The sequence below is a fragment of the Erpetoichthys calabaricus genome, chromosome 8 (assembly GCF_900747795.2).
Source record: "Erpetoichthys calabaricus chromosome 8, fErpCal1.3, whole genome shotgun sequence".
Taxonomy (NCBI): domain Eukaryota; kingdom Metazoa; phylum Chordata; class Cladistia; order Polypteriformes; family Polypteridae; genus Erpetoichthys; species Erpetoichthys calabaricus.
Window position 1 is genome coordinate 193236275 of NC_041401.2, and position 18467 is coordinate 193254741.

The 18467-nt window shown below is 42.3% G+C and overlaps 1 protein-coding gene and 1 long non-coding RNA gene across 2 annotated transcripts in view; both read right to left on the reverse strand.

Annotated features, from left to right (window-relative positions):
- LOC114656405 (ubiquinone/menaquinone biosynthesis C-methyltransferase UbiE-like) overlaps positions 1-11605 on the reverse strand; it is a 29928-nt gene extending 18323 nt beyond the window's left edge. The window contains exons 1-2 of the mRNA XM_028808031.2: positions 11287-11605; positions 679-839 (exon numbers count right to left, since the gene is read on the reverse strand). Coding sequence (XP_028663864.1) covers positions 679-839; positions 11287-11397 — 272 coding nt within the window. The 5' untranslated portion in view covers positions 11398-11605. The remainder of the gene's footprint in view (positions 1-678; positions 840-11286) is intronic.
- Positions 8285-10284, reverse strand: LOC127528876 (uncharacterized). The gene is made up of 2 exons (XR_007935487.1): positions 10035-10284; positions 8285-9826 (listed from the first exon to the last, which is right to left on the reverse strand). It is a non-coding gene; the product is annotated as an uncharacterized LOC127528876 (long non-coding RNA).
- Positions 11606-18467: the final 6862 nt, after the last annotated feature.

Genomic DNA, 18467 nt, shown 5'->3' on the forward strand with positions numbered 1-18467 from the left:
TGTAGCACTTTGGGATTGCTAAAATATAAAGTGCAATATAAATAAAATTTATTATTATTATTATTATTATTATTATCAAGAAGAACTTGCAAGGGTAAAAAAAAAAAACCTAAAATATGTGATGTATTTTTAACTTTTATGTAATAAAATGTAATCCTGTATGTATCTCTCATAGTAAACTCAACTCACCTGACAATGAGGGTCGGCTAATTAAACAATCTGATTAACAACCAGCAATAATTTAGGCCAGCTCTGTACAGCAGAAATCTGGTAAATCTCACCACTCACCCTAACAGTAAAGTTGTTCCCACTGGCACTGTCACTTCATGCCACTATCGAACAAAATTAAAAAATGAATTGAGAAAGGGCTGCAAAGCCATACCAATGTGTGGATCCTAGACTCCATTTTACAGAAGTACACTAAGTGGATTTATTTTCTTTAAATTTACTCTAATGTTTGTAATGTATTAAATAAAGGAGTATGTCATGGTTACAAACAAATCTCATGTTCATACCTTCAGTATACTCTCTCAGCACAGAAGAATAAAGCTACTCCGAAGGAATTATGGAATTCCATGAATAAATGTTTTTATAAATCATTGCAAGTAAAACAAATTCAACAACAAGTACTCTTTTGGCAACTGCCATTTTTGTACCTTTAAGAGTTTCCATACTTACTTGTAAGAGACATTAGGGAAGCCAGGCATCATCCTAGCCTCTTCAATCTGAGCCTTGCTGATATCAGTCCCCACCACTGACTTAAAATGACAAGCAATTTGTCTCGTCAACTGGCCAGTCCCGCAGCCCACGTCCACTGCCAGGTCATGTGGTTTTTCTTTCTAAAAATTCAAAAAGGAAATTTTACAAATCTGATTTGCTAGATACTCTATTCTCTGTGATTAAAAAAACAGCACTCTCAAATGATGTGTCACGTGTTTTAAATGATCAGAACACTGTCATACCTTAGCCTTTAAAATGTGCTGTTTTGCACTGAAATCAAGTGGAGCACATAAAAGTGGTAGCTCTGATGATTTGTTATAAACAGGTGTCACACACGTGCGCATGGGAGGCAGCTAGAAGGACCAAAAGAAGGTAATTCCACACTAGGCCAGGGGATGGCGGGGTGCAGTAACCCTTTCTCTCTGTTTTCCCTGCAGACCAAACACAGGAAATTCTGCCTGGGTCTGATGACGTCACCTCCGGTTCCGGCCCCCGATGACATCACTTCCAGTTCCGGCCCCCGATGACATCACTTCCACCGGCCTGCTTTAAAAGCCAGACAACCTCCTTCAGTTCTCAGTTCCTGTTTTGAACTCAGTCTGTACACTACTGTACTACTAATTCTTCAACTTTGCAGCCTTATTCAAGTCTACTTATGGCTGTCCCAAACCCTTTTCTGTGTCAGGGTGACCTATTTTCACACAGGAAAGCCATACACTGAATTACGTGGAATCACAAATATTTTTTTCTTGCATCATGGTCAGCAGCAGTATTCCACTAATATCAAGCAAATATTCCATGTACATATTTTGCAAAGTGCTATATACTTTTGTCCAATCTGCATTTTCTCAAAATATGCTTAATTTACGATTAATTTAGAAAGCTATCTAACTGGGGTTTATTAAATGTTGTGCATAATATACACTACAGCTACAGGGCAGCACGGCAGAGCAGTGGCAGCACTGCTGACTTGCAATAAGTTGATTGGGGGCTCAAGTGCTGGGTGCTCCCTGTGTGAAGTTTGCATGTTCTCCCCATGTCTGTGGGGGTTTCCTCCCACGGTCCAAAGACATGCAGGTTAGGTGGATTGATGATGCTAAACTAACCCCCCGGTGTGTGTGTGTGTGTTCACCCTGTCCAGAGATTTTATTACACCCTGTATTGGTTTTTACAGATCATAATCCTATTACATTTTTAAATGGTATGTTTAATTCGAATCAAAGATTAATGTGTTGGTCTTTGATTGCTCAGAATTATAACTTAATTATTAAGCATAAAAAGGGTAAAGAACTGTGGTGGGTTGGCACCCTGCCCGGGATTGGTTCCTGCCTTGTGCCCTGTGTTGGCTGGGATTGGCTCCAGCAGACCCCCGTGACCCTGTGTTCGGATTCAGCGGGTTGGATAATGGATGGATGGATGGAAGGGTAAAGAAAATATAATTGCTGATGCACTTTCTCGTATTAATGTATGGGACTGATGATTTGAAAAAAAAAAGTTTTTTTTTTATGGGTGGGGGTATGTTACGACCTACTTTAGCTTTTAATTTAATTCTAATTTATGGGTTTACCTTAATTGGGTTTTGCCTTAATTACCCTTTTAATTTGCTTATTGATTAACTCACCTGGGTATGGGTGGGGTGGAGGTTTAAAAATTGAGCTTTTTTGTAGAGAAGGGAGAGAGAGGAGAGAAGGGAGAATTGAGTATGGTATGGTATGGTATGGTATGGTATGGTATGGTATGGTATGGTATGATAGGATAGGATAGGGTAGGGTAGGGTAGGGTAGGGTTAGATAGTTTGGCTTTAGGTGTTTATTAAAGTTATCCTTGTAAGCTAGCTATCTATATAATAAAGGTACATTGGTATGTCTGCTGTAGACTTTGTGAAGTTGGGCAGCTAAGTTTGTGTGGATTTTCCTGCCTTGCTTGTTTTTGTGTAGTTTCCTTCATATATCTTGTGTGTTGGTTTTTTTTTTTTTCTAATAAATGGAATTTGTTTTATTTTAGGTTTTTGTTTGTGTTTTGTCTCTCTCTCTCACTAGTGTGTGGCCTATATCGATATCCCTAGACTCTTTGGGTAGGCCGTAACATATTGTGGCCACTGTTTGCTCAGATAGGCTTCAGCTTCCCTGCAGTCCTACTCTGGATAGGCGGGTTTAGAAAATGAACGGATGGGCTATAACAAGACTTTCTTCTAAAAAAAATGAAAAACACAAGCCTAATCAAAATTTTAATGCTGCTATTTGTTAACTTGCAACAGAATCCTGCAATTCAGAACAAATATATCATATCATGTCAAAGAGTAAATATCATTGAAATATGTCCTACCCAGATTGGGATCCTGCTTTGCACAAACTCTGATGGCAAACATGCAGCCCTACAGGCTTTAACTAGTTAAGTTGGTTGGAAAGTGAATGAATGAATGACACATGATAACATTTCTACCTTCACCCATATCACTGTTTAATGATTATCAAGACTTGTAATAAATACTTGGTTTTAAATAATACTTTTTTTATTTTATTATGTCAGCTTTCTTTTGCACGATGCTCATATTGACACAGATTAGACCATTTTTCTAGTAAACCCCCACAGACAATAACCAGGCTCGATACAGGTTATGCCTCCAAGACCTTGAGTTGGATTATGTGGGTTTTTATTCAATTTTATGGTAACTTTTCCAGTACAGGGTTCATTACTGGGCTGCAGGCTAACCCAAAAACAATGCAGAAATCATCTCCAGTTGGAGCGAAAATTCATCAAAGGCAGTGTCAGTGTCACCACATCTCTGGGATGAGAAAGGTAACTAAAGAAAATCCGTAATAACACTGGGTGAAAACTTGCAAAAACTTTACATGAGCAGTGACTGAAGTGGGAACTGATTAAAGGTCTCTAGAGTTTGAGACAGCAAATATTACCACTACACCACTGTGCCACTCTTATTTTCACGAAATTAATCTTAACAACCGGATAATTCAGGTTAATACAAAAATAGATGGTCAAATACCATAACGTTATAAAAACTATCACATTTAACAAAATGACAATAAAAATGTACACTCTAAAGAAACATTCATCTGTTTTCTCGCCCACTGTTGTGGTTCACAGTGGCCTGGAGTTGGTGTCTGTTGTCACACAGGCAGTTAGAGGGACCAATCAAAGGTAATTCCACTCCAGGCCAGGGGGCGGTGGGGTGCACTAATCTTTCCTCTGCTATTTCTGCATATCAAAGATAGGAAATTCTCCCCGAGTCCGGCCCTGAAGACGTTACATCCGGTTCCGGCCCCCATACGGCATCACTTCTGCCGATCTACTATAAAAGCAAGACAACTTCCACATGGAGTCAGTTCTGTTTTGGACTCGAAATTGTTCACAACTCTGCTTATATCTGGCCTATTGCAGGCAGGAATCAAGTATACGGGTGGCTGCCCCAAACCTTTTTCTGTGTGTTAAGGCCGATTATTACACACAGTCTCAAACTATGAGATGCAAGGCAGTAACCAACACTGGATGGGATGCCAGAGAAATAAAAACCTCAATCCAATAAACTTTGAACTTGTTTAATCAGTACAGGGACGCAAAGAATTTGTGCTGAATTTTGAATCCTCTCGTATACGGTTGGGACCATCTTTAGAAGGGGTGCCAGTTATTTGTGGACTTGAGTTCTGCCTTTAACTTGATCGTCCCTAGCAGGATGGTCACCAAATTGCTCGACCTGGGTGTCAATCAGCACACATGTAGATGGATCAAGGTCTTCTTAACAAACCAACCACAAACTTGGGACCCCCCACTCCCTGACCCCGACACGCAGCACTGGAGCTCCACAGGGCTGCGTGCCGAGTCCTCTTCTTTATTCCTTATATACCCACGATTGCGCTCCAATACAGTTGTCAAGTTTGCAGATGACACAACTGTGGCAGGACTGATACATAACCGTAATGATTTTGCCTAACGGGATGAGGTCATCAAACCGCCTGAATGGTGCTTTATTAACAACTTGACACTCAAGTCCTCCAAAACAAAGGAGCTGATTGTCAGGAGGTAGGAAGAGAAACCTGCTCCTCTATACATCAAAGGAGACATAGTGGAGAGAGTGCCTAGCTTTAAATTACTTGGCATACACAACTCCCAGGACCTCACACGATTTGTTAACACAACTTTTGTGTTGAAGTAGGCAAAGAAGCGGCCGTGTTTCTTAAGGATACTGAGAAAGGCTAGCCTGTCCAAGCAGCTGTTGGTGTCCTTCTATCGCTGCTCTGTGGATAGCATACTCACCAGTGGCATCTTGATATGACAAGCTGGCTACTCTATGGCTGACAAAAGGGCACCAAATCAGCACAAAAAAATATTACCCACACCCTGTTACCTTCACTAGAGGGAAAATACAGACTCGATGTTTACGAAGAGCCAAACAAATCATTAGGGACCCATCTCATCCAGGCCACCTCCTGTTCACTCTGCTGCCTTCTGGAAGGCGTTATAGTTCTATTAAGACGCACACTTCCAGACAACTGGAAGGCTTCGACCCGAATGCTATTAGAGAACTACATTTTTCTTAAATAAGTGTTCACTGCATCCAAGTGCTTTTGATCTTCTGTCTTTTATGGTCACCCATTGCATCAATGGGGCAAAAGTGCAACATCTCAGAGACTCACTGCAAAATGGAACTACTTCACTATTTACTATTTATATGTGTACATCGTCAATGTTTTATTGTATTACTGGTTTATATTGATGTAGGTGTGTAGTTTCAAATGCAGAGCATATGTTGAATCGGTTGATTTTATTATATTGTATGTACTATTCTAGGGACACACCAACATTTTGTTGTATATCCGTGCAACAACAAGAAAGGCATTCTGTTCTATTCTAATGGACGGATAGAGCTGGGCCCTATTTGTGTTAACCAGTTTTGAGGCACTTTGTTTCTGTTTAAATACATCTGTGTCTTGTGTGTATTTATTATCCATCCAGTTTCCAACCCGCTGAATCTGAACACAGGGTCACGTGGGTCTGCTGGAGCCAATCCCAGCCAACACAGGGCACAAGGCAGGAACCAATCCTGGGCAGGGTGCCAACCCACCGCCGGACACACACAAACACACCCACACACCAAGCACACACTAGGGCCAATTTAACCTGCATGTCTTTGTTATGTGATTGGTAATTTGTAAATTTTGTATTGATATCAACCTGTGAATGTGTCACTACACTCTGTGCTAGCACTCAGTAAAGAGTGCTATACACAAATAAACTGAACTGAAGGGCACACTCACACACACTCACACCTTTGGTAGCGGATAAACACAAACAAACAAACAAAAAAAAAATAACAAAACGTGTCTGTGTGCTCCATATGTGGTCCACTTGGGCAGGGAGGCTGCAGTGGCTGTGGGATTTTCCTCCTGCCTGTCTCCACATTAGAAGTTTGTCAGTTCCTGTCATTTAATTCTATGTCTCTTTGTGCTCTCACTTTGCAGATTATATCTTTTCTGAGAATGTCACCGAGGCAGTGGTCCTACACTTCCTGGGAGTGCCAGCTGGTTTTCATTGCAGCCAGTCATTGTGGCCAAAGAAAACTATTTAGGCTTAGTTTTAGTTCAGTTAAAGAAGTATAAAGTGTTGTGAATCATAACTCTTAGAAATGATAAATTCACACCTATAATTAATTGACCTGTTCCCGCATAATAGGGAAATCAACACCTCACTAGCTCAGCTGTAGACACATTTACACCCGAGGTTGTTCATCATGAAATTACTTTTTCATTGAAGCACTTGGGGTGGAAAAAAATTGAAGGATCAAGCAGAGGCAATCAGGTTTTCAAAAGAAAGGCAGAATTATTTTGACCCTATGAAACCAAGATTTCAAGAACATGTTTAAGATAGATAGATAGATAGATAGATAGATAGATAGATAGATAGATAGATAGATAGATAGATAGATAGATAGATACTTTATTAATCCCAAGGGAAAATTCACATACTCCAGCAGCAGCATACTGATACAAAAAAACAATACTAAATTAAAGATTGATAATAATGCAGGTAAAAACAGACAATAACTATGTATGTTAATGTCTCCCAGCCTGGGTGGAATTGAAGAGTCGCATAGTTCGGGGGAGGAACAATCTTCTCAGTCTGTCAGTGGAGCAGGACAGTGACAGCAGTCTGTCGCTGAAGCTGCTCTTCTGTCTGGAGATGACACTGTTTAGTGGATGCAGTGGATTCTCCATGATTGACAGGAGTCTGCTCAGCGCCCATCGCTCTGCCACAGATGTCGCTCTATTTAGACCACATATGCAGTATATGGCAGAAGTATTAAAGAGAATGCGTCCTCTAAGAGAGTTTATAGAAATGGTGGAACACTGCAATAAAGGTAAAATAAGCCAGGTTTTAGTTAATGGTAATTTAACTCCAAAAATCCCCATAGAATCTGCTGTAAGACAAGGATGCCCTCTATCAGCTCTCCTTTTCATTTGCACAATAGAAACCCTGCTTGAAAAAATAAGAAGGGAGAAAAACACACACAACATTAAAAATCCCTGAAGTAATGGAAAAGTGGTCAAATGTGTAGCATACACGCACGTTATTACAATTGTATGCAAACATGTAGGCAGGTAATAGGTGGCTCTAAAGCTTAGGATCTGCACTGGTATCCAGAAGTTTGCCGGTCTGAATCCCCATTACTGCCAAAAAAGAGATCCTACTCTGCTGGGCCGTTGATCAGGGCCTTTAACTTGCAATTGCTCCAAGGGGTGCTGTACAATGATTAACCTGCACTCTGACCCCCAGGGGTATGCGAAAATGAACAAATTCCTAATACAAGAAACTGTATAAGATGAAATAAAATACAAAAAAAAAATCATTTTTATAACACATCTTGGCCTCTTTTAAATAAACAGGCGACTGTCCTTAGACATTAGACAGCATATCAGTTTATTACACAAATTGTTTAAACCCTCTCTGCTCATTTTTCTGTTTCCTTGGATTAAAAATTAAACACAAAAATGAATCAATCAGTCAACTGATGTCAGGAACCTTGGTATCATCTTCAAGTCATCACTAAGTTTTGAAAAACAAATCCCCATGGTAGTAAAGTCCAGTTTTTATTAAATGAGGCAAATTTCTAAACTAAAATCCTTTCTTTCACAGAAGGACTTAGAAACAGTCATTCATACCTTTATTACATCTCGGCTGGGTTACTGTAATTCCCTATATGTGGGGCTGCAAAAAATCTGCTCTGTCGCAACTGCAGCTAGATTCTTAATTGGGTCGAGAAAAAAGGATTGCATCTCCCCCATTTTAGCCTCTCTGTCCACTGGCTACCAGTGAGGTGTCCCATTGATTTTAAAATCTTGTTGTTTGTTTTAAAGCCTCACAGGGTCTCACTTCAAAATACATCTGTGACCTGCATCACCCCTATGTGGCTGTTTCCTTAAGAGGCATTAGCTCTCTGGAAATGTGTTCTTTTCAATTGCGGCGTTTTAATAACCTGAATTTAAATAAAAAGGTATTATCCCTCCCCTGCATGCAATATGACGGTTAAAAGATTACACGAGAACAAAAGGATAATTTAGCTCTTTACTGACGGTTTCACGTGGTATTACAAGCAGGAAGCTTATGACAGACATATCAAGAATGCGGGAGACTTGATCTGTGCAGTCCGTCATCTGTCGTCGCCACGCTGAAAGGGTTTTAGCCGGACAGAAGACATAATCTTCTGCCCGGCCTCGGACGGAAGACATACTCTTCCGCCCGGAAGCTTCAAAGTGTTGGCCGTAGGTGTCCATTCTTATACTGGTCCTCCACGTGCAGACTCCTGGCTCCGTATCTAAATAAGGACAGGAAAGTACTCAAACCCCACCTTCAAACATTCAGAAACAGCACAATGCCCACATACAGTTCCCATTCTCCCAACAAGGAAATATGCTGACAGAAGACAGAAATATATTAGTCTGTCTTTAGGCTGACCATCCAATCCTTCAGTTGTCTGTGTCTCTCTAGTCCTGTGCTTGGCTCGGCAATTCTAAATGCTGATACTGTGCCTGTGTACCATATTTGGTCTGCCTGTATGAATGAATCCATAACAGTGGGCACAGAGAACAGTGACATTAAACTTAATAAAAAACACGTTATAACAGTGGCACCGAGGCCATTGATATCATCTGGACGACGACTCCTTGTAGCTCCAAGATCTCGGCTCAAGTCAAGGGGAGACAGCTTTCTCAGTTGGAATGACCTGCCTTTCCACATCAAGCCTTCATCCTCTAATCGAAGTTTTTAAAAATCGGCTTCAGACCTGCTTGTTTTCTTCTGCCTTTCACTTTGTATAATGGGAGTGTGGTGGACGCTATAATCGGTTGCTTTATTAATCTTTGAGTAGTGAGAAAAGCGCTATCTATACAGGTAGTTCCCAGGTTACGGACATCCGACCTGCGACTTACGAATGAGGACGCAGCTGCGACGCATGCACCTCAGTAACTGCCACTCCATCATCTTCAGCTTGGGGATGCTGCAAGCGGTGGCTGGAGGGGGGGGGCGATTTCGCTGCTCGCGCAGTGTAGTGTTCCTCGGGTGGCTTCCGGCAGCAAGCGGTGACCCGTGGTCCATAGTCACCGGGGCCACAGCTATTGCTTGTGTGCAGGACGATGGTTCTCTGCCCACCCACTACGCCACCGCAGCTACTGCTCCTGACTGGAAGGAGCGGAGGGGGGGCTTTTCACTACCTGCCCAGCACACACGGCTGGTAATGCTGCAAGCGGTGACCCGGTTGTGGCTGAACGGGGCTGCAGGGGTAGCATTGTAGTGTGCCTCGGATGGCTGCCTGTTGAATTGGGGTTGGGCGATTCACTACCCGCCTTTGGCCGAACCGTGTTCGTTCTCGGTGAGCGGACACTGCAGGCAGCATACTGTAGTGGAGGGGACTGTGAGGTGGGCTGGTGATGAACCCCCCCCTTGCCACCCCCAGTCATTCTTAATAGCAAGCCTGCTTGTACTGTTACACACATAGCAGGAAGTTGTCTCTTGTCAGTACATCAGACGTGTTGACGACTGGTGCCTTCCTGCTGTGATAGCGTGGACAGTGCTGTGCAGAACAGCTCATCTTAACCTTTTGTCTTCACCAGGGCCGGATTTTCCTATAGGCTAACTAGGCTTCAGCCTAGGGCCTCAAGATCAAGAGGGGCCTACATTCAAATTGTTAGCAAAATTTTATTATCTCTCATGTAATTTACAAACTTAAAAATGGAAGGTGAAAGGGCCTCATAAGTGGAATAGCCTAGGGCCTCTTTTCATATAAATCCGGCCCTGGTCTTCACCCTTCAAGAATGTCTCTGAAACACAAATCTGATGCAAGTGCTGGTGATACAGTAAAGAAGAGAAAAACCATCACCATTGAAAGTAAAGTCGAAATAATAAAAAGGTCAGAGAGAGGTGACACTCCATCATTCATTGGCAGAGCACTTGGTTACAGTCGGTCAACAATAGTATTTATTAAAATAATGTACCTGTTCCGACTTACATACAAATTCAACTTAAGTACAAACCTACAGTCCCTATCTCGTATGTAACCTGGGGACTGCCTATATAAATGCAAAGAATTATTATTATTATTATAATCTGCTTCTGCATGATTGTTTGCATTGTGTTTATTTTAATGCTTCTTTGTACAGCACTTTGGCGCAACCTCTGATTTTTTTAAATGTGCTTTTTCGAATCTAATCTAACTCCAAATCATCCTATGGATGTCATAGATATCGATGGAGAAAGCGTTAGAGAAAAGAAACAAAAGTTTTAAAATGGCATGGATTTAAACGAGTTATGAAATAAAGCCAGCAGTATGCACATAGACCAACAAATCAGCTTACTGACTGACAGCAGAAAATGTGCAGAAACCCCTCTAATAAAAGCCTAAACATCATAAATTGAGTGTCAGAAATGGCAAGCAAAGCAGGATAGGATATAACAACGGACCTCACTGATTTTAAAAGTAATTATTATCATTACAGATTATTACAGTATATTTTTTATATTGATATGTACACACAGTACGACGCATTTCTCATTTGCACGTCTCCTCAGAACAGTGTCAGTAATTCAACAGCAGTAAAAAGACTGAGAAGCAGAAGACACTGCACATAATAAAGTATCTATCTATCTATCTATAAAGTTTTGTAATTTTTTTAATCAAAATTAGTAGTGAAAGCAAGTTCGGAAAATGAATTGATGGACCTTACTCCTTTTCTATGTTAACTAATGTTGTCTTATTTTAATTTCTTATTTTGTCTTTTATTTTTCTTTTCTTCATTATGTAAAGCACTTTGAGCTACGTTTTGTATGAAAATGTGCTAAATAAATAAATGTTGTTGTTGACTGATTTCCACCCTGTTAGGCAGCAGGCGGATGACAGTGAAATTCTTACCTGCATGTTTACACCTGTCAGGTTTTGCAAGTTACAGTATGTCGGCTCTTTAACGTGAACACAACTGTCGGATTCGCATTAACCGGCCTAACATCTGCCCCTCAGCATGTCATTTAAAGAGGTAAACGTCGAAAGAAAGTTGGCCTCACTTTTTTATCCAGATACCCGAGAATTAACTTTTGGATTTCCTCCGGTGGATCAATCCGGTACTTCTGATACACAGAGGCGTGCTTCTTCCCTTCGAAGCCTCGGTAGGCCATCTTTCTCTCTTTGCTCCGCTCTCCTGAATCGTGTCTTGCGCCCAACGCAACGCTTAACTTTGGCCATTCGCCATCTGAAGGGGTGCCCAAAACCTTCAAGGAGCGAACAAAATCCACCCACCGCTACAACGCCCCGTCACTGCCCAAAAAAACAGTGCTAATAATGAGAGAGGCGCGTGCGTAAGCAAAAAAGCGAGCACGGCTGCTTTGCCGATCCCACAATCCTGTTCGCGGTACAAAAGTTGACGCGCAGTTCGCTGTCAGTCCCGCACAATAGACGGCGACTGGTGGTGTGTCTGCGGCGCTCCCCTGCGCTTTCACTGTCCACGATGAAAACAGCAGCGGCAGTTTTGTGTTCTTTATTAAGTAGTATATTTAATTTACTTCAACTTTATTACCTTATGTACTTCGCATTCACATGCTTAAAAGAAAAACTTGAACAGAATGATCCATATTCTAGGCATTTTTGTAACAGTGGTGGACGGCACACTGGTAACCCAGACACAGGGTAAGCACAAACCAGTGTGTTTCTTCGTGCCGATCCCAAGCCCGGAATAATGGGGAGAGTTACGTCAGGAAGGGCATAAAAATTTTAACAAATCAATTTGCGGACAATATGTGGCAACCCCTAACGGGAGTAGCGGATAGAAGAAGAAGATGTACGGCACACTGGTAACGTACTTAGCAAAGTACAGGCAGACCAAGTCATAGAGAGAGAAGGTAGCAGCTCTAAAGTGTACCTGCACCTCTTTCAGTTTTTCATTAAAGTACCACCACCCGCTTTTCCATCGAATATTATTGCATCATCAAAAACGGTGAGTACCACCTGGAGTTTGGTGCTACTTCAGGCAGGGCCGTCTTAATGTATGGGCACTAGCTGGGGACCCCAGGAGCTTAGGGGTCCACAATGTTTCTGATGCCTAGGTATGTTTCAGTTTTGTTATCAAAACAGGGGCCCCAGTGCACTATTTTGCCCCGGGGCCTATGATGCTGTTAAGTCGGCCCCGACTTCAAGCACTGAAAGCGGCCACTCTTTGTGCTATCCTACCTGGAAGGAGACTGGCATCTCGACCAGGAAGGGTTCCAGACTTACACTTGAATTTTTAGGATATGTGCCACCTCCCCATAAACCTAAACCTGAGTTAATAGCTAATAGTTAATGGCGATTGGTGTGGCTGCCACATTCAGAAAGTATTCCATCCATTATCCAACCCACTATATCCTAACTACAGGGTCACGGGAGTCTGCTGGAGCCAAGCCCAGCCAACACAGGGCGCAAAGCAGGAAACAAACCCCGGGCAGGGCGCCAGCCCACCGCAGGGTGCGCGCACACACACCCACACTCCAAGCACACACTAGGGACAATTTAGAATTGCCAATGCGATTATAAAACCCACACAGACACGGGGACAACATGCAAACTCCACGCAGGGAGGACCCGGGAAGCAAACCCAGGTCTCCTAACTGCAAGGCAGCAGCGCTATCAACTGCACCACTGTGACGCCCCAGAAAGTATTCCGACCCCTTCATTTTCGATGTGATTTATTGTGTTGTAGATTTCATTTTAAATGGATAAATTGCTTATCAGTCTACACTCAATAACTCATAATGACAATGTGTTTTCAGAAAGGTGTACAAATGTGTTAAAAATAAAAAACTTGAAATCTCTCATTTAAGTATTCAGACACTTAATTCAGTGCTTTGTAGAAGCAATTCTGAGTCTCTACAAGCTTTGCACACTTGAATTTGGGCAGTTTATCCCATTCTTCCTGGCAGATCCTCTTTACCTCCATTAAGGCTGGATGGGAAGTGCCTGCACACTGCCATCTTCATGTCTTGTCTCCACACATGTTCTGTGGGTTTAAGCCTGGGCTTTGTTTGGGTCACACAAGGACGGTCAGAGACTTGTCCTGAACAGTCTCCAGCATTCTCTTGCTTGTCTGCTTCAGGTCATTGCCATGCTGAAAGATAAACTGTTGGCCCAGTCTGAGGTGGTGTGCACTGTGGAGCAGTTTTTCTTCAAGGACTGCTTTGTGTTTGGCTGCATTCCTCCCTCCCTCCATTCATTGTGACCAGTCTCCCTGTTTCTATACCCCAATAGCATGATGCTGCCGCCACCATGTTTCACCCTAGAGATGGTATTAGGCAGGTGTTGAGCAATGCCTGGTCTTTGTCAGATAGAGTGCTTGGAGTTCTGCCCAAACATTTCAATTTCTGTCTCAGACCAGAGACTTTTTTTCTGCATGCTCTCAGAGTCCTTTTAAATGCCACAGAAATCATAGAAAGACACTTCTTAAATTAAACGTCTACGCGTGGAAAATGTGTGTGTCTGTCTGTCCGGCCCGAGAGTGCGAGGCTACAGTATGAAGCGCAGAGCCGGCAAGGCTGCCCCAAGTTAATGAGTCAGGAAAAAGAAAGAAGTACGAGGCTACAGGATGAAGCTGAAAGAAAGCAACTCTGTCGCGAAAGTTAAACTGCAGAGGAAACACAAATTTGTTTAGCTGCTAATGCACAAGTGAGGCGAGCACATCGGCAAAACAAAACCTCTGAGGAGAGAGAAGCTCGCTTAGTCGCTGATAGACAAGGGGGGCAAGCATGTCCACAAAACGAAACCACCGACTCTGCATTTCAATTTTTTTCTGACGATTTCAAGAATTTCTAGGAGCCCAGGCTTTTTACATCACGGGCTTACACAGCTAAGTAAGTAAGTAAGTGAACTTTATTGTCATTCATACCGTACAACAGTACAACAACGGATGCATAGCTGAACGAAATTGCGTTTCTCCAGGCTCAATGTGCAGACATAAAAGACGGGTGCATAAAAGACAATTTCACGCAAGACAACATACAGACATTACAAACATTTCACTTCTTACACAGAAAGTAGGTAAGACAGCACAAGGCAGCACAGTACAAACAATAAAAACAAAAGATATATATAAATGTAAGCCAGTCAGTGGGTGAAATATAATATGAAAGAAAATACTGCAATTCGTTTCACAATGATTGTGATATTGCACCATATGAATACAATATTCATCTATCCATCCATTTTCCAACCCGCTGAATCCGAACACAGGGTCACGGGGGTCTGCTGGAGCCAATCCCAGCCAACACAGGGCACAAGGCAGGAACCAATCCTGGGCAGGGTGCCAACCCACCGCAGGACACACACAAACACACCCACACACTAAGCACACACTAGGGCCAATTTAGAATCACCAATCCACCTAACCTGCATGTCTTTGGACTGTGGGAGGAAACCCACGCAGACATGGGGAGAACATGCAAACTCCATGCAGGGAGGACCCGGGAAGCAAACCCAGGTCTCCTTACTGCGAGGCAGCAGCGCTACCCACTGCGCCACCATGCCACCCTGAATACAATATTTATACATAATATATACAATATAGACAATGTAATATTGTATGATATTACAATACAATATAATGTAAACTTAAGACCTATTTGTGGTAATAAAGTGCACAGTAAGTAAGAGAGCAAAAGGACAAAGGTTATTTAACAGAGTTTAGTATTCTGATGGCCTGGGGGAAGAAGCTCCTTTTAATTCTGGTCGCTCTGCAGTGCATACTGCAGTAACGTTTTCCAGAGGGCAGAAGTTCAAACAGTCCATGTGCCGGGTGTGTGGGATCTTTTATGATCTTAATAGATCGGCTCTGGCAACGTGAGTAGTGTAATTCTTAAACAGATGGGAGTGAGGACCCGATGATTTTCTCCACTGTCCTCACCACTCTTCTGTTCAGTGACAGTGCAGCTACCATACCAAACTGAGATGCTGCTGGTCAATATACTTTCTATAGTGCCTGCCCGGGATTGGTTCCTGCCTTGCGCCCTGTGTTGGCTGGGATTGGCTCCAGCAGACCTCCGTGACCCTGTGTTCAGATTCAGCGGGTTGGAAAATGGATGGATGGATAGTGCCTCTGTAGAAAGTTGTGAGGACAGGAGAGGGAAGGTTTGCCCTTTTCAGCCTTCGGAGAAAATTAAGTCGCTATTGTGCCCTCTTGACAAGAGAAGTGGTATTTGTGGTCCATGTCAGGTCATCTGTAATGTGCATTCCCAGAAACATGGTGCTTCTCACCGACTCCACACTGTCTCCATGGATTGTAAGTGGCCGGTGTGGCATGTGCTTTCTCCTGAAGTCAACAATGATGTCTTTTGGTTAAGTGCAATTGTTACCATTTTTAACTTTAGATCTGTACTGGTAGACCGTTAACTAACATACCCCTTATTTGTTTAAGATCCACCTTACTGGCTTTTTTTGAACAGCCAGGCCTGAACAATGGAAAATAAAGCCCAAGCAATGAATCAGAGCTCTCTGCATTGGTGTTATAATATGTTTTGTTATTAAGCTTAATGTCAATGTCTCTGTGCCCACTGTTATGGACTCATTCATACAGGTAGACCAAGTATGATACGCAGGGGCTGAGCATTTAGAATTGCCAAGCCAAGCACAGGACTAGAGAGCCAAAGACAACTGGAGAATTGAATACTCACCCTAAAGACAGAATAGAATACATTTGTCCTCTGTCAGCACAAAATCTTCTCTCTTTGTTGGGAGAATGAGAACTGCATGTAGGCATTGTGCTATTCCTGTATTTTTGAAGGTGGGGTTTGAGTCCTTTCCTGTCCTTGTTTGGATCCAGAAAAAGAGCCTGCACATGGAGCAACCAGAATATATAGTGCATCCGGAAAGTATTCCCAGCGCTTCATCACTTTTTCCACATTTTGTTACGTTACAGCCTTATTCCAAAATGGATTAAATTCATTTTTTTTCCTCAGAATTCTACACACAACACCCCATAATGACAATGTGAAAAAAGTTTACTTGAGGTTTTTGCAAATTTATTAAAAATAAAAAAACTGAGACATCCCATGTACATAAGTATTCACAGCCTTTGCTCAATACTTTGTCGATGCCCCTTTGGCAGCAATTACAGCCTCAAGTCTTTTTGAATATGATGCCACAAGCTTGGCACACCTATCCTTGGCCAGTTTCGCCCATTCCTCTTTGCAGCACCTCTCAAGCTCCATCAGGTTGGATGGGAAGCGTCGGTGCACAGCCATTTTAAGATCTCTCCAGAGATGTTCAATCGGATTCAAGTCTGGGCTCTGGCTGGGCCACTCAAGGACATTCACAGAGTTGTCCTGAAGCCACTCCTTTGATATCTTGGCTGTGTGCTTAGGGTCGTTGTCCTGCTGAAAGATGAACTGTCACCCCAGTCTGAGGTCAAGAGCGCTCTGGAGCAGGTTTTCATCCAGGATGTCTCTGTACATTGCTGCAGTCATCTTTCCCTTTATCCTGACTAGTCTCCCAGTCCCCACAGCATGATGCTGCCACCACCATGCTTCACTGTAGGGATGGTATTGGCCTGGTGATGAACGGTGCCTGGTTTCCTCCAAACGTAATGCCTGGCATTCACACCAAAGAGTTCAATCTTTGTCTCATCAGACCAGAGAATTTTCTTTCTCATGGTCTGAGAGTCCTTCAGGTGCCTTTTGGTAAACTCCAGGTGGGCTGCCATGTGCCTTTTACTAAGGAGTGGCTTCCATCTGGCCACTCTACCATACAGGCCTGATTGGTGGATTGCTGCAGAGATGGTTATCCTTCTGGAAGTTTCTCCTCTCTCCACAGAGGACCTCTGGAGCTCTGACATAGTGACCATTGGGTTCTTGGTCACCTCCCTGACTAAGGCCCTTTTCCCCCGATCGCTCAGTTTAGATGGCCGGCCAGCTCTAGGAAGAGTCCTGGTGGTTTCGAACTTCTTCCAGTTATGGATGATGGAGGCCACTGTGCTCATTGGGACCTTCAAAACAGCAGAAATTTTTCTGTAACCTTCCCCAGATTTGTGCCTCGAGACAATCCTGTCTCAGAGGTCTACAGACAATTCCCTTGACTTCATGCTTGGTTTGTGCTCTGACATGAACTGTCAACTGTGGGACCTTCTATAGACAGGTGTGTGCCTTTCCAAATCATGTCCAGTCAACTGAATTTACCACAGGTGGACTCCAATGAAGCTGCAGAAACATCTCAAGGATGATCAGGGGAAACAGGATGGACCTGAGCTCAATTTTGAGCTTCATGGCAAAGGCTGTGAATACTTATGTACATGGGATTTTTCAATTCTTTTATTTTTAATAAATTTGCAAAAACCTCAAGTAAACTTTTTTCACGTTGTCATTATGGGGTGTTGTGTGTAGAATTCAGAGGAAAAAAATGAATTTAATCCATTTTGGAATAAGGCTGTAACATAACAAAATGTGGAAAAAGTGATGCGCTGTGAATACTTTCTGGATGCACTCTATCTATCTATCTATCTATCTATCTATCTATCTATCTATTATATAGTGCCTTTTATATCTATCTATCTATTATATAGTGCCTTTTATATCTATCTATCTATCTATCTATCTATCTATCTATCTATCTATCTATCTATCTATCTATCTATCTATCTATCTATCTATCTATCTAAATCCTTCTTTCAAATTCTCTGGGAAATTCTGCAGTCTTCTTGTCTTTCCACACGGAGATGCTTTGGGACTTTATAGCTTGTTCTTAAAATTGTGTAACTCTTGCAATGAGTTGATTCTTAAACAGTGGCAAACTACACTCTGTTACCATACAGCATCATTTCTGTCATATATTTACAGTCGGTGGTGTCACTGAACACTAAAGCACAGAGTCAAGTATAATGGGACACTCCTTTAAAACACCTTCCAGCCACCATCCGATCTCTGAGGTGGACATTTTCACCAAGCCCTCTCACTTAGCTTTGGAAAATGACACAAAGCAAATTGCCCAATAGAATATTTTTCAACTAGCAACAAATATAAAAAGAAGTTGACCATAGTTGAAATTAATGTTGTTTATTTTTTAATGACAATGTTGAACAGAAATGCACATACTATACATAATGTGTATGTTTACAGTACCAGAAAGTCAAGTGTCATACATAATGTCACAGATGTCAATCAAGTGGACGTTAAGTGGAGTGCATGTTCTGTTACACTAACCCGTGCAAAGGTTCGTGAACTTTCATAGTCTGAAA